The sequence below is a fragment of the Monodon monoceros genome, unplaced genomic scaffold (genome assembly GCF_005190385.1).
Source record: "Monodon monoceros isolate NGI ecotype Baffin Bay Population unplaced genomic scaffold, NGI_Narwhal_1 Super_Scaffold_11, whole genome shotgun sequence".
In the NCBI taxonomy this organism is placed as follows: domain Eukaryota; kingdom Metazoa; phylum Chordata; class Mammalia; order Artiodactyla; family Monodontidae; genus Monodon; species Monodon monoceros.
In genome coordinates this window covers 71,660,740-71,683,561 of record NW_021703767.1, presented here as the reverse complement: position 1 = coordinate 71,683,561, position 22,822 = coordinate 71,660,740, and the positions used below count along the sequence as shown (strand labels likewise).

Here is a 22,822-nt window from a genome sequence, read left to right as displayed (position 1 = left end):
AGCCCTAGGATATCAGGAACGATCTGACTGTGAGGGTGTTTGGATGCCAGAATAGATTATTCTGGGAGTGTATGGAATTTTCTCCTCAGAGAACTCCAAAACTAGGATAGGTACCCTTTTGTCTGAGTTAATTCCTTTGTTTTTGCCTACAGCCTAGACTACAGACCCAAGTAGCCTTTTAAGAATTCCTTTGACGTAGAGGTCAAGGATTGGGTGACAGTGGATAGCAGGTGGGAACCCTTAGATACATAGTATAGCATAGAGCACTTTGGAGAGGAAATTGCTTAGGATTATAGCTATGTTCCTCCTCTGGCTTACTTGATCACTTTTGACATTACAGAGGGCACTCATGATAATTTGAAGTCTCATATCCTCCAGTGGTGCTTTAGTAGGATCCATAGGTTTCTTCTAACTCTTTCTTTTGGTCTCCCCAGAAACATATGCTGAAAGAGGGGAAAGGCCGGATGCTGCAGGCCATCAGTCCAAGGCAGAGTCCCAGCAGCAGTCCCACTCGTGAACGCTCCCCCTCTCCCTCTTTCCGGTGGCCCTTCTCTGGCAAGACTTCCCCGCCTTCCTCCCCAGCAAACCTCTCCAGACACAAGTCTGCAGCCTATGATATCAGTGAGGATGAAGAAGACTAATTTTTCATCTCTCCTTTCCTCTCCCCTCCCTCTGTCCCATCACCTTCAGAAGCTCTCTGTTGAATTCTGAATTGTGATCCCAACACTAAACCTAAGGACAGCTACAAAGGAAAGACAATTGGGGCAAGAGTACTTAGGATGGGGGGACCAGACAGCCTATCCTCTGAGAGACATCACCCACCCCCACCAAGAAAGAGGCTAACTACATCTTAGAAGCCTGTTTGGCATCCATATACCTTCCCCATGGACTTTGCTTTACTGTTTATGTTCATGTGATCTTGACAGGGAAATTGTCATTTTTATTAATTTTTTAAAAATTAGTCTTTCAAATGTAGTAAATAGAACTAATTCTTTGCCCCCAAGGAGTGGGCAGAAGGAAGTGGTGTAATACCCAGAGGCCTTTTCTTCCTGATACACTATAGTATTTGCCTTCCGTTCTGAGGCAAACTGTTTTGCCAAGTCCTTCAGGCAATGAGCCATGCTGATGGGTGATTTGGAGGGGAAATATCATAATTTTGGTTTCCTTTAAAAAAAGCAAAAAGCTGAGTAACAGTCACAAATCCCCTAAGTGTACTGCTGGCACATGTGTCATTGTGGCTATGGGAAGAAGGAGATCTGAGTTTAACTTTTCTTGCTCCCTGAGGAGTTTCTTATTGGACCCAATGGGGTCCATGAAGACACTGATGGGGATGGAACCAGACCACATGGCATCTGCTACGGTTTTTCTGCTGTGTTCATCTTCTCAGAAAACTCTGTTGCCCAGTTATTTGGGAGCTCTTGTCAATCTCTTTCCTGTAATCTACCTTTAAAGGGAGGAACACTTCCAGGTTTAGTCTGATTAAGGAGGGGAGTGGGACAATACTCAATCTTATGCAAAGTCAGTTTTGATTAATTTTCTTCCTGAGAGTAAGTCCCTGGCCCTGTGACTCCTATTTTAATACTTATTACCTAGCTTTTTACAGAGGATACTTTGTAAATGTCTGCAGTTTGAACATGATCTGTTAATCCATGTTGCTCATAGCCATATCAAATATTCAGAGAGATTTGCACAGAACATAGGCGCAAAAGCATGAGGAAACACACCCCTTTCTAAAGCCTTTTCTTGACCTCTTCCCCTCTTAAGAGTGTCCTTGACTGGAACCAGTGCTCCATGAGGTGTTTATTTTCCCCTGAGAGTTGGCAGCTGGCAGGGAGTCTGCTGCCCTTCCAGCAAGTCACCGAGCAAGGGCTTCACTTTACAAGAGTGTGGTAGGTTCCCTCCCTCTCACTCTGCCTGGTTCCACCTCCCCTGGTATGTTGCCCAGGGGATTCACTGCTTAAATTTCACGTCAGAGAATGCTGAAGCTTAACACTTGCTGTTGAGCATAAGCTCTTTTTAAACCTCTAGCATCCTACAGTACATGACCTAGCAGATCATCATCTATCATAATCCTGTAGCTGGGTTCAGGGTGAAAAATTGCTTATGTCCAGGCACCATCCCATCACTCATAAATACCCCTTGTGGGGGTGGAGTTTTAGTGTTTTCAGCTAAGAAAACCACATCTTATCTTTCCTTGCCCCTCTGCTAGGGCTGTGAGTATCTCATAGTCCCCTCCCTAAACACCTTCTGTTAAAACTTGCTCTTCTGCCTGAGGGTCGGTGGCTAGAATCACTGCCTGCCTGCACAGCAGGACTACCTAGGTCCTCAGATCATCCAGAGAGGCAGAGCACAGCAGAGTAGAGGGACAAAGAGGGGGAAATCTCTTGTCCTGATGGCCTATGAAAATTACATTTCTAACTCTTCTCATGAAGTGCTATTTTTACTATCAAATCTGGTTTACACAAGCTTTGGCTTGGAATCCTTTTTTTGGAACAGTTGAAGTTAATGTTTTCCTATATTACTCAGCTTGATATGATCAAGCTGATATGATCACATATTTTAACTTGCTGCTTCAGTCTTGCCTCTTTGGAAATTCTGCCCATTTCTGTCAATAGAAAAGCAGTGAAATCACCACTGAAGCCCACTTACGTGTTCTTTCAAAGTACACATGTTATCCAAGTGTATTTGGAAAATGAGGTGCCCAGAGTGTGATTTTCCTCCCTGCAGTCACTCTTCTCACGTGTATTGTCTGGATCCCAAGTTTTTGGTCCTCCTCCTCCGCTCTGTAAATGGGCTGCTTTTGGCATATCCTGTCCTTGGAATATGACCTCTAGGCTGACAAGCTCCATGAGACTGCTAGCACCAGCATGTGCACGTGTTCTTGGAAAACTCTCACCCCTTTTGGTGAACCTCTGTGGCCTCAGTCTCCTAACACTAGTATATCTTCAAATAATTTTGACTGAAAGCAAAGAATTTTATGGCGTGGCATGCTAGATACTTTGGGATAAATGTGATCCTACATGCCGGACAAGGGTGGGTGGGTGGAAGAAGCTATTGGGATGATGCATTGTTTGATCATCTGTGCCTAATTAAATGAAGTTAGAGGTTCGCATTCCACAACCATGCATGTGATCTGTAAATCTTTAAATATTATTGTTAATATTAACTTCTAACGTTAATTTTAATTAGCTGTTTCCCTGAATCCCACACACAAAGCTGTCAGCCTGAATAGATCAAATGTGGCAGAAATGGGCCTTAAAAGTTGCTTGGCTTCCAGTGGTTAAGAATCCACCTGCCAATGCAGGGGACACAGGTTCGAACCCTGGTCCAGGAAGATCACACATGCTGCAGAGCAACTAAGCCCATGCACCACAGCTACTGAGCCTGTGCTCTAGAGCCTGCGAACCACAACTACTGAGCCCACGTGCCACAACTACTGAAACCCGCGTGCTCTAGGGCCCGCGTGCCGCAACTACTGAGCCCACGTGCCACAGCTACTGAAGCCCGCACGCCTAGAGCCTGTGCTCTGCAACAAGAGAAGCCACCTCAATGAGAAACCCACGCACCACAACGAAGAGTAGCCCCTGCTCGCCGCAACTATTGAAAGCCCACGCACAGCAGCAAAGACCCAACGCAGCCAAAAAAAAAAGTTGGTTGGCCTCAGAGCCTCTCGCTGTAAGATAGAGGGAGAATGGAGACAGAAGCCCTGTAGCCAGTGCTGAGGAGGTGCCATTTCAGCAGTTACCTTGAGATGAGCTGGCAAAAAGTTTGCTTTTTTCATACACTACACTCAGTAGCACTGAAGGATAGAGGTTGAAATTGTAGAGGAATAAAAATGGATCATTTGTACTGCTGCAGCTGCTTCTGATAGCTAGAGCCAAAGACCATTATCTTGCTGAGGCTTGGGTAAGAAGGTTGGGGATGCAAGGAGGTTGAAAACCTTGAATGAGAGAAAAAATTTGAGGGAGGTCAAGAGAGCTTTTGACCTTTTCTGATCACTGATAACTTCCTAGGCAGCACCTGAGTTACATTTTTCTTACTTTTGACCACACAGCTGTCCAGGCAGTCTTTGAATATTCCCTCCACAATGGTTCTTCACAGTGATTTTTATTCTGTTTCTTGATGTATGGGTAGCTTTTGTTTTTCTGGAGCTCATTGCCTTTTTAATGCTGTTCCAGACCCTATATCTAAAATCTTTCCAAATCAAGTATATTTCACTGCTTTTGTTTAATTTCCTAAAAGCCATAGCTTTTACATTTTCTGTCAGCACAAACTATCACCAGGAGTTGAATCAGTACAGGTAGGAAAAGAGCTCCCTTAACAATGTTTTTAACTAATGGTATTTTTTTTAACCTTACCAATATAAGTGTTTTTAAAGTTATATTTTTCAAGGTCATGCAATGATTGTTCTTGTTTTCTCTCACAGAATAGATTGTCATGGGATAAAGAGTGGTCCCTAGCTATTATTTTTCCAAGTAAGTAGAACATGTTCTTGGGATTATACTATTAAATGTTAATTTTCTTTAAAACAAAGGAGAAAGATACTCTGCCAAAGTTTAATGTTAGTATTCAGATGGGGTAGAGAACAAAAGTACTTGGTTTAACATTAGGATGACTCCAGTTGTGGTTTTTTTAGCTTCCAAGTGGGCTTTCCCACCCTTCTTAGGGAGGCACTGACTGCTTTGAACACAGAGACTTGATTGGTTGAGTTGTTTTATATTGAGGATCCTGAACAGAAAGAGTCTTGGAAAAAAATTCTGGCCTTGGCATGAATGTTGGCCCCATCACCAGTGCCGGTGTCCACAAGGACGTTTTCCTCAATTGGCGTTCAGTATATTGTTTTCCTGTCTGAGTGTTATTAAATTGTTCAGTTATTTTGGCTTTTGTCATTAGCCAAATAAAGGAAAAGTGATTTTATGTAATGTTTCATTTTCTGTGTTTTTGACCTTGTATACATGTGTATGATATGTTTTATGTATTTGGGGCTTTTACCTGTACTATCGATTCCTTTGCTTTTGCATCCTAATTTGGGGGTTTTACCTATATGATCATTTCCTTTGCTTTTGCATCTTAATTTGTCTCTCCAAACAACTCCATGACCATATTATCGGGATTCCTTTTGCTGCTTGGTACAGAAGACTAAAAAAACCATTGTCCCACAAAGGGAGGCTGATCCAGATCTCCCAGGTCTAATGTCATCAGTGCCCTACTGACACATCTGTAAGGGAAAGAACACCTTTCATCTGTTCTTCAGAAGCCTGGTTTCTTCGAGAGTTTGGGCTCATACTATTTTGCCTGGCTGAGTTCTATTCCTGTTATTATACCAGTAAAACTATCACATACTCTTCCCCCTTTCATTTGCTTTGGGAAACCTCAGAGTAACCTTTTAATATACAAGCTTTGTGGGCTAATAGTGGCACACACAGAGGCAGTGTGCCCAGTTGTAGAACATCAAACTCCATCCTGTTTATTATAAAACTTAAAATACCTTCCTCAGGCAAGATCCAAAACAATTTCATCCTATTGCATAGTTCACATTCGTCTCTACAGTCAAGTGTATACCATTAGCCAGCTTGCTCTGACAATGGAATCCATCCCCATTTGGTCAAAGCTGAGGAACAGTAAAGAAATCTTGTGCCCATCTAATGAGTGCAGTGTCTCTTTCATTGTCCAAGCAATCCACCTCCAGCTTTGAGGTTCAAATCCAGGTTTGGAGAAGAGAAAGGTTCATATCCAACCTTGTCGTCTTTCCTTCGGTAGTATATTCGTGTGAGCACGGTTATCAGAAAAGTCTCCAGGATGAGGAGGTGGCAGTTCATCACTGCAGCATGGGGCAAAATATAATGTAGGTTATACTAACTTATAGAGGTGGTATACCACTAGCAGCCTTGGCATATGAGTTGAACAACACTTTCTCCAATTTGTCCTCAAACCAGGACCTAGAGATATTAAGTTGTCACAAGTAACATAGCAGGTTAATAGTAGAGCCAGAACCAGAACTTGGCCTCTACCTCCTGCAATTTGAGGCTAGCACTAAACATTTCTTTTGCATGTTTCATCAGCATGACTTCTGCTTCCTAACCACACCCATTGCTCTTCCTGGAGCTGAGGGTTGAACCCATGGCTTCCTGGGTTGGCCATCAGGGCTGGCCTCAAGCTGTGGGATTGCAGCTCTCCTCTGTGTGATCAGAGAGGTCATAGTCTGCTTAGAGCTTCTGCTAGATTTCTTGCAGGTTCCTTTCTCAGTATTCTGAGCAGAACATTCTGAGTATTCTGAGATTGGCTGGCCCAACTTCCGTTCTAAGTTCCTCTCCTCCCTGACCTCCCCCTCTTGCCCATCCTGGAATAGAATAGGAGCTCCTACGTGCTCACCTTGAGACCTGATTTTAGAAGAAAAGGGAGGCGAACAAGCAATCTGCCCACCGTTGGCCAAGACTGAGAAGATGGATGGCTGCAGGGCAGTCAGAATAAGGAGAACCTGAAGAAGAGAAAAGAGAAGTGAGGGTAGGGGCTCAGCATCCCCGGCACTGAGGCCGGCTGGCCCACTGCTGTGTTTGAGATGTGTCTTGTACTTGCCCTCTCTGAGTACACTTTTCTGAAGCACAGCCTCTTCAGGGCAGACTTGGCTTTTCTAGGCTTCCCCACAATAATCATGGGCAGGCTTGGCAATCACAGGGCTTTTACCCGCTAGCCTGACCCTGAGTGCTTCTGGGGCCCAGATCCTTTCTGTGCCCCTTCAGTCCCTTACTCTATTTTAGGCTCTTCTGTCCTCTGTCTTCCTCTGGACCCTCCAATTCTACCTACTATGTGCCTGTAAGCGGCACCTGCTTAGATCAAATGAGAATTTATGTGGAATCACTCTGTTGACTGTAAAGGAGTCATTGTGCCTTGGGAATAGGAGAAGGGCCCAGCAAGGAGACAGAAAGAATGAAGTGAGAAGGGAAACAATACTGGGCTAGAAGTCACTGCATTTGGTGGAAAGGTTATCTCTGGGCTTAGAGAATGGAAAGTGTAAAAAGTAAACAAACGGAGTTTTAGAGAATTGTCAGAAAAGATGTGAAGATGAAGAGGCAGTGTGATAAGAAGAGATGTGGGTCTGGGAGTAGACAGATCTAGGTTTAAATTCCAGTCCCATCCCTTATGAGCCTTTGAACAAGCCCCATAACATCTCAGTTTCCTCATTTGTAAAACAGAAATAAGAATGACTCTGAGGATTATAGTGAATTTAAATGTAATTAATGTATGAAAAGTGCCTAAAAGTGGTATAGACACTTCATAGTTGTAGCTGTGATAATGCTGATGTTTCTGGTGATGAATTGCAGGTTTTTAGAAGTAATGGGTAGTAAAGAAAAGAAAAAAGCAAAGGTAAAAGAAATTAAGGTTTGATAATACATGTGTTATGGGTTGCATTGTGTCCCACAAAAAGACACATTGAAGTCCTAAGCCTTAGTAGCTCAGAATGTGACCTTATTTGGAAAAAGCATCATTGTTTTGGTAACTAATTAGACATAATTAGTTAAGCTGCGGTCATACTGGAGTAGGGTGGGTCCTTCCTTATTCCAATATGACTGATGTCCTTATAAGAAAAGAGACACAAGACACAGACATATGAGGGGAGAACGCCATGTGACATGCCAGGGATGCCAAGGATTGCTGCAAACCATCGGAAGCCAGGAATAGTCAAGGACGGGTTCTCCCCCACAGTTTTCAGAGGGAACACGGGCCGCTGACATCTGGCCTCCAGAACTGTGAGACAACACATTTCTGTTGCTTTATATCACAGCCAGTTTGTGATATTTTGCTACAGCAACGCTTGGAAACTATTAAAGCACAGGAAAGCAAAAACTGGGAAAGGGCAGGGATTCTTTTCCAAATCTCATCGGAAACCTAAGGCTTAAGAAGATTCCCGGACCCACTTTTATCCTTTATTAGTCTCAGCTCCTAACCCCTATTATTTGTGGCTCATTATTAACCATCTTTTCTCTCCCAGGGTATAGTTACCTGGAACAGAACAAATTTGGCTCCTATGTTCTGCTCGCCCAGGTGCAGCTTGGCTTGACGAAAAAGGATGCCCAGGGTCCACAGAGCTAACAGGGTGGACACACCAAGGAAAACGTTGATCCATAGAGCTGTGCTCTTCTCTGAAATCTGGTGGCAGGCCAGAAAGTAGTCAATGAGGAAGCAAGCCCTTTTCTCCTTTTATTTCCCCTCTCCCATGGTGGGAAAGGTAAAAAAGCCCCAAAGCCTTGGCCCCTTCCCATTTCTTCTCTCCCCATCAGAGTCCCTGAGCCTCTACTTTTCCACAGCCACCCTGTCCCTGGGGCTACCCCATTCCTGGGGCCCTGAATTAGGGGATATTGGCTCCAGCTATTCCTTCTAGAGCTCACAGGTATTTAATGAATCTTGGCCTCTGCTGCCCCTTACTCCTGACTTACATCTGCTGGGTCATAGATGCCATCAGGGAGGAGAAACAGGCCCACCAGGCTCAGTGTTATCTTGAAGAAGGCATACTGGAAGGGGCCCAACATCAGCAGCTGAAGCTTTTTCCTGAAGTGGGAAGAGGGTTAGGACCATGGACCCACAAACCGCCCACCCCAAGAAGACCTTTCAGCTCCCTCACCGGGCTCCGCCATCATAGACATCAACATGGTCAAATGGATGGGGACTTCGGAAGAAGCCAGAATGTTGAGAGAGTTGGGAACCCTCCTTCTTGCATCCCACTCACCCTCAGACCAGAATGCTGCCTTTGAGTAAGAACTGAGTGTTGACCCCAACCTCATTAACCGAAATAGACGGAAGGGGAAAGTAAATAGTCCAAAATCCGTTTGCTCTGTGTGGTAAAGTTTGTAGGGGACAGTGAGCTTAAGTGATGAGAACTTTGGAGTTCTCCTTCCTCTGCTCCCCTCACCCCTGCGTGGGTGCCCAGTGTGTGGACCCTGGCTGCGGGATGCCCACCCTTTCATCACTGGGTTTGTTCCATAAAAGCCTAATTCCATGAGGCTTGAAGCAGGGCTGAGAGAGCCAGCAGAGGCTCTTGGGAGAGTGCAGGAAGAGGCTAACCTGTTCTTCCAGGCGGCCTCTCCCTCCCACCTTACCTGGTGAGCATGAGTTGTGGGCAGCAGGGGCAGCAGCAGCAGCAGGGGCCTGTGTGGATCATCACTGGGGTGTCCTTCAGTGTCCTTACTACTGCCTCCTTCCCACCAAAGCCTTCCACCATGACCTGCATCAGCAGGTAAAAGCACATCGCATAAAACCTGGAGTTGGGGGAGAGGTGGGCCTGAGAGTACACAGAAGGGGAGGTGGCAGCAGCTAATAGGACAGCCCTTCCTGCCAAAGAAAAACAGACCGCAAAGGGGCCAGGGAGAGGTGGGGCTTCCTGAGGGGATCAGGTAGGGGCTAGGCGTTTTGAGTGTGTGACCCAAGAGGAAGTGAGAGAGAGGACAGGGTGGGAAGAGGGCAATTTCAGGCTGTGGGAATGAAATGGTGCCTGAGGATGAACTGGAAGTTCAAGGGCTCTATTTATGATCCGTTGGTTTGCACAGATTTATGGAAGGGATAGGGGATAAAAGAAGACAAGGACTCTGGAGTCCTGGGGTTGAGGGGAGCAGAGTGGGGGACCCCAGAAGGATATCCAGTTCAGCTGGGGGCAGGGCAGGACACTCACGAGGTTATGGCCATTTCCACGAGCATGAGGGCACGAGGGATCCAGAGACCAAAGCAGCAGAACACAGACACTATCTGCTTGGAGAAGAGCAAGGAGCTGGTTAGGGCAAGGAAGGGGGCTTCGTGCCCACCGTTTACAGCAAGGGCTCAAGGAAGCAAAACCTAAACATTCGAGGCACCATTACTTCAGAGTGACCAGCTGGAAAAATAACTAGTTAAAGTGACCTTGAGTCAGGGGGCTCTTTTGAAGACTATCTCAACTTATATCACTGGGGTAAGGGTAGGTCAGTTCATCTTTAAGATGTTATTAGAGGATCTGATGTCTTGAGATGACCCAGGCAGATGTCATCTGGCAGGAAAGGACTTCAAGGGCTTTGTTCTTCCCCCCAAACAGACAGAGCTCACCACATGGAAAGAGAAGTCCCATTTTATGACCTGGGAACATGCCAAAGACCTATCTAATAGCTGTGGGAGCGAGTTAAAAAGACCTATGACATAAGCGTAGAGTGAGCATGACCCCATGGGAAAAGGTTCTTTTCCTCCTACCCTCTGAGGAACAGGGAGTTGGTGTGTCCAGGAAGGAGGCTTGCAATGTTGTAGCAGGGGAGTAGCGAGTGAGGCTGCTGATGGGCTGAGAGGGTTCTTCAGCTGTTTCTGTGGCTCTAAGATATTTCAAACGCTCCATCCCACTGCCTGTTGACCTTCCAGGCATGGGGTCTTGACTGCAGATACCAGACTAAAACCCTTACCCTAAGGTGGTAGAGGAAGGCAACTTGAATTGTTGAGTTTAAAGGAATCCTCAAGATGGACCCTGCCTCCCCTCCAGTCCCTCCCAAAAGGCAGCTACAGGGCCCTCACCGTGGGTGCAGAGCTGCTCCAGAGCAGAGTCTTCCTCTTGATGGGGCAGTAAGTGTTCTTGTATAGGTAGACAGCATCCTCCAGGAAGATGGCGACTGAGCCCAGGGCAAGCAAGGTCATGATGACTGTGAGAGAAATTTCCACAGGGGCCGATGCTAGAGTTGAAAGAGAGGGCAGACTCCAGTGAGCTGAAGATCAGGACTGAGGAGCAGAAGATGTGGGCTTCCGCATGTGGATCTAAATTGCTTTACCATATCTAGAATGACCTGGTCTAGGCCCCCTCATGCAGAAGATGGGCTATTTCTTAGATCTAGAGTATCCAATATGTGACTAAGAAATAGTCATTCTTCTGCATTCATGAGAGACTAGACCAGATAATTCTAGGTATGGTAAGGCTTATCTGAACCAGGATATAGACACCAAACAAGTTTGTACATAATTAGCAAAAATTCTAAATTAGGAGGTCAACAGGGTTTATTCAGTTTTCTATTTCAGTGTCAGGTGTTTTGCTAGCAGAACAGGGACCAATTAATATTATAATTAAAGCAGAATATAACTCTTGATTTACTTTAGAGCTGTTTAAATTTGATTTCAAAAATTATGTCACAAAACTGGGACATAGGAAGGGACTTTAACAAAAGAAATGGGTATGAGTAAAGACTCCAAGGACATATGACCCACGTTGGCCTCACACTTAGTCTTACATTAAATGTGGCCCAGTAGCTCTCTTTAGTGTTTATTGAAGTCATTTGAGGAGTTGTTAAAAAGTAGCTGTCCAGGCCCTATCCACATAGATGCTGTTTCAACAGATCTGGAACAGATCTGGGATGGACCCAGTAATCCACATTTTAAACAAGCTCGCCTGATAATGGTCAGAGGATAACAAACAATTTTTCAACAAACCAGTGAAGCTCCTCTGGCCTCACCATTGCTAACAGGAAAATATTAATAGAGTCACAATATTTGTTTCTGAACATTTTCTAACCAATGCAACAATTAGTTTTAAACAAAGGGTTCTGTGTCCTCAGTGACTAAGCCTGGACCCTCATTTATCCAAGTCCCTTCCCTGGTTGGCAGACTCCTTCCTTTCAGCCACTTAACTGGCTAGATGACAGATGAAGTGGGGGAAGACTGCCAGAGTCCAAGCCACTGTCTTATTACATTGGGAGTAAAGTATGAGGAAGGCATTGGCTGGTCTGCCCTATGTTTTGGTGACTGGGGGCAGCTCAGGCAGAGGTATTAATGCTGACACCAAAACAGGGAGGAAGGAGACCATACCACAGTAAAGACTTGAGTTGTCATCTGGGTCAGTCATACCTGGTGGCACCACAAGGAGCAACCAGGACAAAGGTGAATTTGTCAAAAAATATGTTGATCCTGGTTGTTCTTATTTCAGGGCACACATTTTTCTCTCTGTTTCTGTTTACTTTAGCCAAGAGGCCCTTTACCTCTGACCACAGTTAGGTCTGTGATCAATCCAGAGGACCTGCCATGGGGAAGGTGGCCCTTGGATTCCAGGTCCCAAGTTGTACTTCTGAAGTCAGTAGTAAGCTTTTCCTTTCTATTACAGGCCTCAAAAGACAGGACTGTGCTATTTTTCTTCCCTCCTCCCCATTCCTGCCTCCACCCCACCTCCACTTAATTAGGATACAGCCCTCTGGGTGACCAAATTACTGGCTTGGCATTGCTGTTGCTGTTTAACTCTGTTGCCTCTTTCTCAATTACCTCTACAGATATTGCTCCAGTAGGCTCTGCAAATTTTAAACATTAAGAAAACAAAACAAAACAAACAAAAGCCAAAAAACACCTGGTTGCAGTCCTTTATTAAAAAGAGACTTTACCTTCCTTCCTTAAAACTTTAAAAACATAAACATCATGGGGTGGGGCTGACACAATTTTACCCTTATACAATAAAAATGTGGATTTAAAACAATTATGATTGTTTTATCATGAGATACACATAAAGCCTTCCATATATCAAAATAATTCCAGATAGGTTAAAGAGATAAACCTTTAAAAATCAAACAGGGAAAATTGAGAGAAGGAAAAGAAAAGAGAGAATTGTATCTGCATCAAGACTTTGGAGAGGGAAGACCTACCTAAGTTTAGGTGTAATCCAAGAAATCACAATGAGAACGATGGTCAAATTTGACATAAAGAGTTTAAACTTCTGAATGTTAAAAAAATATATAGGCAGCAAACAGACTGGGGGAAAGCATGTTTAATAAATGTGTACACAAGTTTAAAATTTTTATTACATGAAGAAAATAACAAAAAAAGAAGGCTCTTGCAAATGGGAAAATGATACTAACACAGTTCAGGAAGTGGGAAAATAGTCAACCTGCCTAGCAGCCAGAGAAGGCAAAATAACAGTAATATATTATTTTTTGTTTTATTTAAAGATAATGTTTCTAATATTATTAATAGCCCTACATTTTAAAAAACATAAATGTCCAACAATACTGAAATTATTATGTAAACTACTCAATAGAATATTATGCAGGTGTGAAAAATTTGTGCATACCATAAAAAATATTTGCAAAGACTATGTACTAATATTTTAAAAAATGTGTTAACACTGTTTTAAAAAACAGAAAAACTTATTAACAGATCTACACATTTATGGTCATCAGATTTATGACAAAGGCTTCACTACAATTCAGGGGGAAAGGATAATTTTTGAGAAAGTGCTGGGTTAATTGCATCTCGTTTAATATGCAAAGTGATAAAAAAGAACACTGACCCCTCCCTCACATCATACAAAAATACCTAAATGTGAAAGTTAAAACAATAAAGGTTTTTTTGTGGTACGCGGGCCTCTCACTGCCGTGGCCTCTCCCGTTGCGGAGCACCGGCTCCGGACGCGCAGGCTCAGCGGCCATGGCTCATAGGCCCAGCCGCTCCACAGCATGTGGGATCTTCCTGGACCGGGGTACGAACCCGTGTCCCCTGCCTTGGCAGGCGGACTCTCAACCACTGCGCCACCAGGGAAGCCCAACGATAAAGTTTTTAGAAGAAAACAGAGAAGTATACCTTAATGACTTTGAGATAGGCAAAGATCCTTTTAAAATAGGACACAAAAGCACTAATCATAAAGAAAAATTATTGATAAACTGGACTTCCTTAAAATTAAGAATTTCCATTTGACAAAGAAAACCATTAAGACAATGAAAGGGCATGCTCAGACCGAGAGAAGATATTTGCAATACAAATACCCAACAAAAGACTCGTATCCATAATATATAAAGAATTCCTATCAGAAAGAAAAAGAACACAATTTTTAAAAGTGAAAAAGACCTAAACAGTAACGTTTCTAAAGAAGATATCCAAATGTTCAAGAAGCATAAAAAGGTGCTAAATATTAATAGTCACTGGGGAAATACAAATGTGAGGTGCCATTATATACCCACCAAAAGGGCTAGAATTGCTTTTAATTTTAATCATCCTTTGACCGATGATTCTAAGTGCTGGTGAGGAGGAGGAACAATTGGAACTCTCACACATTGCTATTGGGAGTGGTGCCACCACTTTAGAAAACAGTTTGGTAGTATCTATTAAAGCTTAACATACACCTACCCTGCGACACAAGAATTCCACTCATGGAAACATATTTAATAGAAATGAGTGCCTTAATCACCAAAAGAATGTTCAGAGCATCATTGTTCATGATGGCCAAAACTGGAAAAAGTCCACATGTTCTTCAACAAGAATACAGATATGGGCTTCCCTGGTGGTGCAGTGGTTAAGAATCTGTCTGCCAAATCAGGGGACACGGGTTTGATCCCTGGTCCAGGAAGATCCCACATTGCCGCGGAGCAACTAAGCCTGTGCGCCACAACTACTGAGCCTGCGCTGTAGAGCCCGCAAGCCACAACTACTGAAGCCCGCACGCCTAGAGCCTGCGCACCGCAACGAAGAGTAGCCCCCGCTCACCGCAACTAGAGAAAGCCCGCGCGCAGCAACGAAGACCCAGTGCAGCCAAAAATAATAAAAATAAGAATCATTGCCCTTTACTGTATGTAATTTATGACTAAAACAAACAAATCTTTATGTGAACAAAGCAGAATGCAAAATTAGCAAAGGGAATTTCCCTGGCAGTCCAGTGGTTAGGACCTGGTACTTTCACTGCCAGCGGCCTGGGTTCAGTCCCTGGTAGGGGAACTAAGATCCTGCAAGCTGCGTGGTGTGGCCAATAAATAAATAAAAATAAAAAATAAAAATAAGTAGCGTGGTAAAATTATAACCATGTTTAAAGGATTTGGGGAGAGAAAGGTAGAAAAGAGTTGATGGAAAGAGTGGGGCCCTAATATCTTTATCATATAAAATGGAAAGTGAAGAAGTACTGTCCATAGTTGGCAGAATAAGAAATAAAATATAGGTATAGTATATACAGCTATACAGATAACCAACTAAAAATATTGACATAACTATGTGGAAAGAGTGGAAGAAGTTTGGTGCTAAGTGAATTAAACTTTCATGTATTATAGAGGCAGCTACAGATAATGTCCAAAATTGATACCACAGGAAATAATGGTAATTTGAAGGTAACTAATCATCAGCTAAAAAAGGAGGACTTCCCTGGCGGTCCAGTGGTTAAGACTCTGTGCTTCCACTGCAGAGGGTGTGGGTTTGATCCCTGGTCAGGGAATTAAGATCCTGCATGCCGCGTGGCATGGCCAAAAAAAAAAAAGAAATGAGAATAAATAGGGCAGGGGATAGTTGATTTTCTTTAGTAGCCTTTTTGTACTATTTAAATTTTTAACACATGTTAATGTGTTACTTTGATAAAATAAAAACATTAAAAAATCATTGCCTAGAAAAAAGCCTAGAAATTAATTAACAATGCTGTCTTTGAGTGATGATACTGTGGGTGGCTTTTGTCCTCTTTCTTTTCCAATTACTCTATAGTGAATACGTATCTTATAACAAAAAGTTTTTTTTAAAACACATACTTTGCCAAACAGAATGACGTGAAAAAAATCATATGATGTCATGCTTATAAAAACAGGACATAAAATTGTAGTATAGTATGATTTCCACTAATGTTAAATAAAAGCATAGAAAACAGAACTCACGCTATGACAGTGCTGGTCTTGAGTGGTGGGACCATACATTACTGTTCCTCTTTTCACTTTTCTCTATTTTCGTACTGACTTCATTGAATTATTTTTACAATAGAAATGTTTAGTTAAAAAAAATACAGATAAAATATAAAGTCCAGATAGGCAGAAACCAAAATTAATTCAGTAGATTTCTAAAAACCAACATCCATTGTTGGGAAGGGGCATACCGCTGCAGGCTTCTCCTTGTGGGATTCCCCCACCCCCTACTTGACTCTTGTCCTCATCAGCTCACTGAGAGCTGAGAGTGGAAACAGCCCTTCCAGAAGCCAGCAAGTGTTCACTGTCCTTGAAAATCTCCCTCCCCTTGACCCCCAGAACCACAGTTCTCCTGATTCCTCTCCTGGTCTCTGACCCTAGGTCTCCTCTACTGATTCCTCATCCTCTCCCGCACCCTGCGTTCTCCAAACTCAATCGCTCCCTTTCGCCTCTTCTGTTTATTGAGGTTTAGGATTTCCCTACCACTCCTCAGCCTCCCAACAACCACCTGAGCTGTTTCCACCTCCAGAACCTTTCGGTACTTGGCTTCTGTCTGTTCATCTTTCCTCCCTGAGCTCCCTGTGGCGGGCTCCTTCCTATCACTGAGCTCTCTGCTCAAACCCCCCTCCTCAGCCAGCCTCCCTTGAGCGTCCAGTATGGTGTTACCTCCTCTCCCCCAAGCTGCCCCCAACAGTTAGGTTATTTACATATTTATTTACTTGTTTGTTGTCTATCCCCATCAGAGTGATGGTAGTATAAACTCTGTGAAGGCAGGGATTTTGTCAGGCTTGTTTTCTGTTCTATCTCCAAGTGCATGGAACAGTAACTGTGACTATTTGTTGAATGAAAGAAATGACCCCATGAGAATTCTTACTGTCATCTCCATTTTATAGGTTTTTTTCAGGAAACTAGGCTTAGGGAGTTGAGCACCTCACCCATGGTCACACAGCCTGGAAGTGATGGAGCTGGGATTTAAACCCAGGGGTTCCTGACCCTAAGTCCATTCTCTTCACCATTACACATGCTGACTCTTAGTGTGTGTTCACATAGCTATGGAAGGAAATGTGGAGCGATATAAACGATCAAATGCAGCCCTAAGGTTGCTTAAGTTGATGAAGGTGGAGGTGAGGCATATTCCAACTGTTCAATATGGAAGTGCTTTTGCAGTTTCTTGTATCTGCTGGCTTTGGTGCTCATACTTGCAGCATCTACTGGCTCTTGTATCCACTTCCATAGCACAAAAGTATGAGAGAGAGAACTTCCTTAGCATACATAGGCCGACACCACTACTCCAAATTCATCTATCTTCTTGGAAGATTGTCCTCTATCTTTTTTTTTTCTGCATCTTAATAAATATTATGGAACAAAAGTATCCAGTGGCACAAGGATCTTTGGAAACACTTTAAACAAGGTTAAACATGTTTCTTTCCTGTGGAATATACCAAGTTTTAAATCTGATTTATATTGTTAATTTCCAAAAGGAGGTTACAGAATATAGATTTTGCAAAACCTATTTTTCTACAGGCTCTGTTTTCATGGAGCACTCCTTAGGATTAGTATTCCAAAGAACACGTTTTGGGAAATGTTTGTCTAACTCACCTGTTTGAATACAATTATACCTTTAGCATCTAGCAAATTTCCCACTGTATCTGTAACAGTGAAGATTACTTTTTTAAATAATGAAAACAATATAAGAACATTAAAATTTTGAAAAAAGAGTATCACCATAATCCTAGCTAGTTCCTAACCAAAAATTATTTTCATTTTTGCATAATGTATTTCCATGGAAGTTAAGAGCATAGGCTCTGAATTCAAAGTAAAATTCCATTTACTCCTTGCTCTATAATCTTGGGCAGGTTGTTTATCCTCCAATTAAACCTCTTAGCATGGAATGTAGTATTTGCTCAGTAAAAACTAGCTTTAAAAAAGCATCCTGTTATATGTATAACTGATTCACTTTGTTATAAAGTGAATGTTAACAAAGTAAAGTTTGTTACTAACACACCATTGTAAAGCAATTATACTCCAATAAAGATGTTAAAAAAAAAAAAAAGCATCCTGGTTAAAGTTCATACATATTGTATTACTGCAATCATACTGTAAAATTTTGCATTCTGTTTTTTTCATCTAACATTTCATCACAGCCTGTCAAAAATTATTTTTATAATTATTTTTAAAATTATAAAGATTTAAAAAATAAATATAGTAATAGAGCAAATATTAATATATCCATAATCCATTTTAAAGAATGTTATGATATTGCCAACTTTGCTTCAAAAGTTATTCTTAGAAAAATAAAACATTACAGATGTACTTGAAGGCCCCTGTATATATACCTCCTGGATCCTTTTCACTTCCCTACCTCACCTCCCAGGGCTAACTACTATTCTGAAGTTGAGGTGTATCTTTTCCTGTATGTTTTAATTTTTTACAATATATGTACATACTCAACATATTATATTGCTTTGCACTATAAAAAATCTATATAAATGGTATTATCCTGTGAAATGCTTTTCCACTCAACATTGCTTTCATGGTTGTTATTATTTTCATTGTGACAAACAAATGCTACCATAAGCATTCTTAAATGTGTCTCCTTGGCATGTACAGGAGAGTTCCTCTATTCAAACACTTAGAATTAGAATTGCTGGGTTGTAGGAGATGAGAATTTTCAGTGTTAACGGTACCTAATTGCTCTTCAAAGTGGTTATACCAATTTGTACTCCCACCAGCAGTCTATGAGAGTTCACAGTTCACCTTAAATTCACCATCACTTGGGATTATCAGACTTTCAATTTTCATCTTTGAGAGAGTAGTGAAATGTTATTTCATTGTTTAACTTGAGGTTCCCTAATTCCTAACAAAACAGGTAATCTTTTTGTACCTTTATTGGCCATTTGGGTTTCCTCTTCTAGTATGAATTGTATGATCATCTATTCTATCTAATTTTTATTGGGTAATTTTTCTTATACTGACTAATCATCCTTTGTTGGTTATAAGGCTTGAAAATATCTTCTCCCAGTCTTTGGTTTGGCTTTTAACATTGTTTATAGTGTTTTTAGTTGTACAGAATTTTGTTTGCTTTATGTAGTCAATCTTTAAGATCATTTGTACTTTCTTGTGTTTTATTTTAGAAATTATTCTCTACTTCCAACTATAAGGATATCTTTCCATATTTTCTTTTGTAAAAATGTTTGCATTTACATTTAGGTACTTAATCTATCTGGATTAAAGCTATATTGGAGTTATTTTCATGTTTATTTACTTGCCATAGGGACAGGCAATTGTCCAGCATCACTCCTCAAAGAGTCCATCCTGTCCCACTGATGTGTATACCATCCTTTCATATAGCAAGTCCCCAAGTGGCCATGGGTCTATTTCTAGACTCTCTATTTTATTTCATTTTTCTGCTTGTCAGGCCCCTTGTGAAACAGGAGGGAAGGGGGAAGGACACAACCTCTAAAAACCATAGCTCTTGAGGATGTGACATAAACTGGTTAGAAACAACCAGGTCCAAGATAGTGGAAGATTCAACTTCCAGTGCACCTTGAGCCTCATTATACACAGATTGTAATATATTAGCATATGCTGAATGGCACACCCACAGGTGCTATGACAGTTTGGAGGCCAACCATAAAAGGACAAAAAATGAGCGGTGCCCCAATTCCTGGAAATCTCTGCCCCTTCCCCAAAATAGTTGGAATAATCCTCCCACTAGTTAGCCTATGAAATTACCCAGCTCACAAAAACTAATCACCCCATATTTCAGGGCCTCTTGCCTTCTGAGATGTGTCACACTCTGTCTATGGAGTGTGTAGCTCTGTAAATAAATCTACTTCTTACCTATCACTTTGCCTTTCACTGAATTTCTTCTGTGCAGAAGCATAAAGAACCTGGGCTTCAGTAAGTCCTGAGACCAGGCATGTGATTTCAATGAAAAGACAGTGGGGAACTTCCCTGGAGGTCCAGTGTTTAAGAGTCCTCTCTTCCACTGCAGGGTGCATGGGTTTGACCTCTGGTCGAGAAACTAAGATGCGACATGCCGCTCAGTGTGGCCAAAAATAAATAAATTTTTTTTTAAAGGAAAAAAAAAAAAAGACAGTGGGTTCAAGTCCCAATCTGAGTTGTGTGGTTGCAGTTATTACATTATTGCTTTAATTACTCTAGTCTTGATATATAACCCTTAATATCTGGTAGGGCACATACCTTCCTTACTCTTTATCAAAATTGTCTTGGCTTTTCTTGGTCCTTGACTCCCACAAATAAATGTTTGGATCAGTCCATTAAAAAAATAATTGTGTAGGGATTATAATTGCAATCATATCACAGGCATTTCAAAAACAGATTATTGAAAGTTTCAATAGTTCTTCCAGAATAGTTCTTTCCTAAATGGCATTTAATTTAAGGAATAACAGAGTTTATAAATGAAGGAGGAAGGGGTTTCACCACATCCTCCAATGGGCACCTCTTCCTGACTCTCCTATTTCTGTCAGTGTCATCACCACTGTCCAGATTCTCGGAGTCATCATTAGAGTTTCTTTTTCCTTCACTTACCTTGTCTAAATATTTACCAGATTGCCTGCTCTTTCTTTGGATTGCCTGTATTTTCCAATCTTCCCTTCCTTTCCCTGACACTGATCTGGCTCAGGTTTTGCCCTTCCTGCTGGGCTGGGGCAATAACCTCCAATTTATACCCCTGATTCTCAAGGCTCTTCTTCCCCAAAGTCTATCTTGATTGCTGATTAATGATCCTGAAACACTATCCAGCCCCTCCCAATCTCAGAGCCCTTGTCCGCTCCTTCTGTCTGCGGGATAAAGTACAACTCCTCTGCCTGACACTCATCAGGCCCCACCTTACCTGCCCAGCCCTCTCAATTGTCCCCTGCTTCCCCACCTGTAACCTTGACTCTTGCCAGATCCAGCTCCTCAGTGTCTGGAGAACCTGCCTGCACCTTCTATCTCCACCCCAACCCCAGCCGTGCCCACCACCGGCTCTCCACTTTCCAACTGCTACCCACTCCAACAGTTCCACTTGGGGACAAGGCAGCTCTCCAGACTACCAGGCTCAGAATGGTCTCCCTGCTTTGAACATCCTTGGTGCTTCTATTTGCACATTTTGTAGCAAAGCAATGTGAGATCCATTTTCATTGTGTAAGGAAGGATTTCCCAATCTCAGCACTATTGACACATTGGCCCAGATAATTCCTTGTCCTGGGGACTTTCCTTTGTTTCCAGGGCAACATCCCTGACCTCTATCCACTAGATGCCGGTAGCACCCTCTAGCTGTGGCAACTGAAACTGCCTCCAGACATTGTCAAAAGTCTCCAGTGGGACAAAATTGCCTCTGGTTGACAATACTGGTGTGTTGTCACGCAGTAGGGAAACCAAATAAAATGTGGGTGGGAGCCACATTTGCTTTTCCAGATGCTAGGGTCATTTGATTGTCCTGTTTTACGTGTCCAAGGAATAAACAGAGTCCCATCATCTGGCCTTTTCACTTTCAAAAGCAATTCAGTAATAGGATCTAGTTGGCCAACACTGTGAGAATACTTTTACAGGTTCACCTAAATTTTCAGAACATTATTCATAATAACCATCCCACTAGAATTGTACAGACCCTCTCCTGAGGAGGATGTTGCGCACACCTCAAGGGCATTCTGTGGGGCTTTGGGCACCAGCTTGAGTCCCTGGGTGGCCCTGGGGTCTGAAAAATGCTCCAGACCGCTGTCCCCAATTTGAGCTGGGGAGGCCCAACATGCAGCTTTGTCTGTGGGCCATGTTTTCCCGCCTCTCTTTTGGCCTTTTGTCTCCTTTAGGAGTTGTTCTTCTCCCAGGTTTTTACCATGACAGACAGACACTGGGCCAGTCATCCTCCCAGGCCCTCCAGGCTGGCTAGCTCAGGACCACCTCTCCTCAGCTCCTCTCAGCTTTTCTGACTTCCCCCGGGATGTTCAGTTTTTCCCTCCTTTCAGTTCCCTCTACAGAGGGTCCCTGACTCACCTCTCAGAAGTTGGGCTGCTGTGGGAGGGTGAGAGAAGCAGGCAGAGGGAATGCTGTAATGGGTTTTCAGTACCTCCAGAAGATCTGCCGTGTACCTGGAGAGACACCAGCGTGTGTTCAGAATATGGGGACCTGGGGACGGGGAGGGTAGCAGAAGGGACACCAGCAACCTGACATTCCCTCAAATACTCCTGGGTTCAGGGAGCTTGTCCATCTCCCCTCAAGGCCCTGACTCTTAGAGGGAATGGAGAATTGGCCTGGGTCACTGTGTAAGGCAGGCTGCCACCTAGGCCATGGGTAGGTCTGGCTGCAGTGCTCAAAAAGCCCATAGTCCATTTTCTCCACTTCCGTTGGGGCAGAAGCCCAGAGGTTGGCTAGGGAGAAACAGCAGGGTCCCAGAGAAAGAGTGGACCCTTAGTACCAGGAATGGATCTCCAGCTGGTCAGGGCTCTGTGCATGCCCCCCATTGCCCCCACCTCTGGGATCTTTCTCTCCCTGGTTGGTGGCAAAAGCCAAGGCTCTGAAGGGTCATACACTCGCCCTACCCCACAGTGTCCCTGAGGACCTTGTGGGATGGCCAGACCATTATTAGTCCTGGGTCATTCTGTGTGCTGGGAGCCAAAGGGCCCTGAGAGGGAGGTAGGGACAGGTCAGAGTGAGAGGGGCCCCTGCTGCTTAGCAACCGGCTCCTGGCTCGGGGCTTGCCTCCCTCACTCACCTGGGATCAAGCTTTATCTGAGTCCTGTCTGGCTCCATTGTCTCCTTTTTCTCTCCGGCTTTCCTTCCCGGCAGGCACTGAGGACCCAGGAGGGACAGGCAGGCGTGGGCCCCGGGGAAGGTGGCTCCTGCCGGCTCTGCTGCCTGCGGGACTGGGCTGTGGGTAGGTGGAGTGGCTGGGTCTTCCCCTCTGGCTCTCTCCCTTCTCAGGCCTCCGTGCCCACAAGCTCCTATCTCAGAGTTCACCGCAGAGGAATTTGATCCCCTCGGCTGGCTGGTTGAGTTCCCTGGTTCCTACTCCTCCCTGTCGGTAGGTGTGGCCCCTCCTTCCTCCCTCCCACAAATGCCTCTGGCCGCCCCTTGCCCCCAGCCCGCCCTCACCCTCCATCCCTCCTAAGGAGCCTTTTAGAGACAAAATCCTTGGTCCTCCCGGCAAAACCCCCTGGTCAGCAACCCCCTCTCCCTCAGAATCTGGCTGGAACGCT

At 43.5% G+C, this 22,822-nt stretch overlaps 2 protein-coding genes across 3 annotated transcripts in view; one reads left to right on the top strand and one right to left on the bottom strand.

Moving 5' to 3' along the window:
- PCYT1A (phosphate cytidylyltransferase 1, choline, alpha) overlaps positions 1-5,451 on the top strand; it is a 44,938-nt gene extending 39,487 nt beyond the window's left edge. For both annotated transcript variants that reach the window (XM_029215079.1, XM_029215080.1), the window contains exon 9: positions 435-5,451. In XM_029215079.1, coding sequence (XP_029070912.1) covers positions 435-641 — 207 coding nt within the window. In that variant the 3' untranslated portion in view covers positions 642-5,451. The remainder of the gene's footprint in view (positions 1-434) is intronic.
- SLC51A (solute carrier family 51 alpha subunit) lies at positions 5,443-22,550 on the bottom strand. Its single transcript, XM_029215081.1, has 9 exons — positions 22,339-22,550; positions 21,621-21,715; positions 10,522-10,676; positions 9,665-9,738; positions 9,096-9,254; positions 8,436-8,547; positions 8,002-8,148; positions 6,373-6,478; positions 5,443-5,821 (listed from the first exon to the last, which is right to left on the bottom strand). The coding sequence occupies exons 1-9, from the start codon at positions 22,374-22,376 to the stop codon at positions 5,664-5,666; spliced, it is 1,044 nt and encodes a 347-aa protein (XP_029070914.1). The 5' UTR covers positions 22,377-22,550; the 3' UTR covers positions 5,443-5,663.
- Positions 22,551-22,822: the final 272 nt, after the last annotated feature.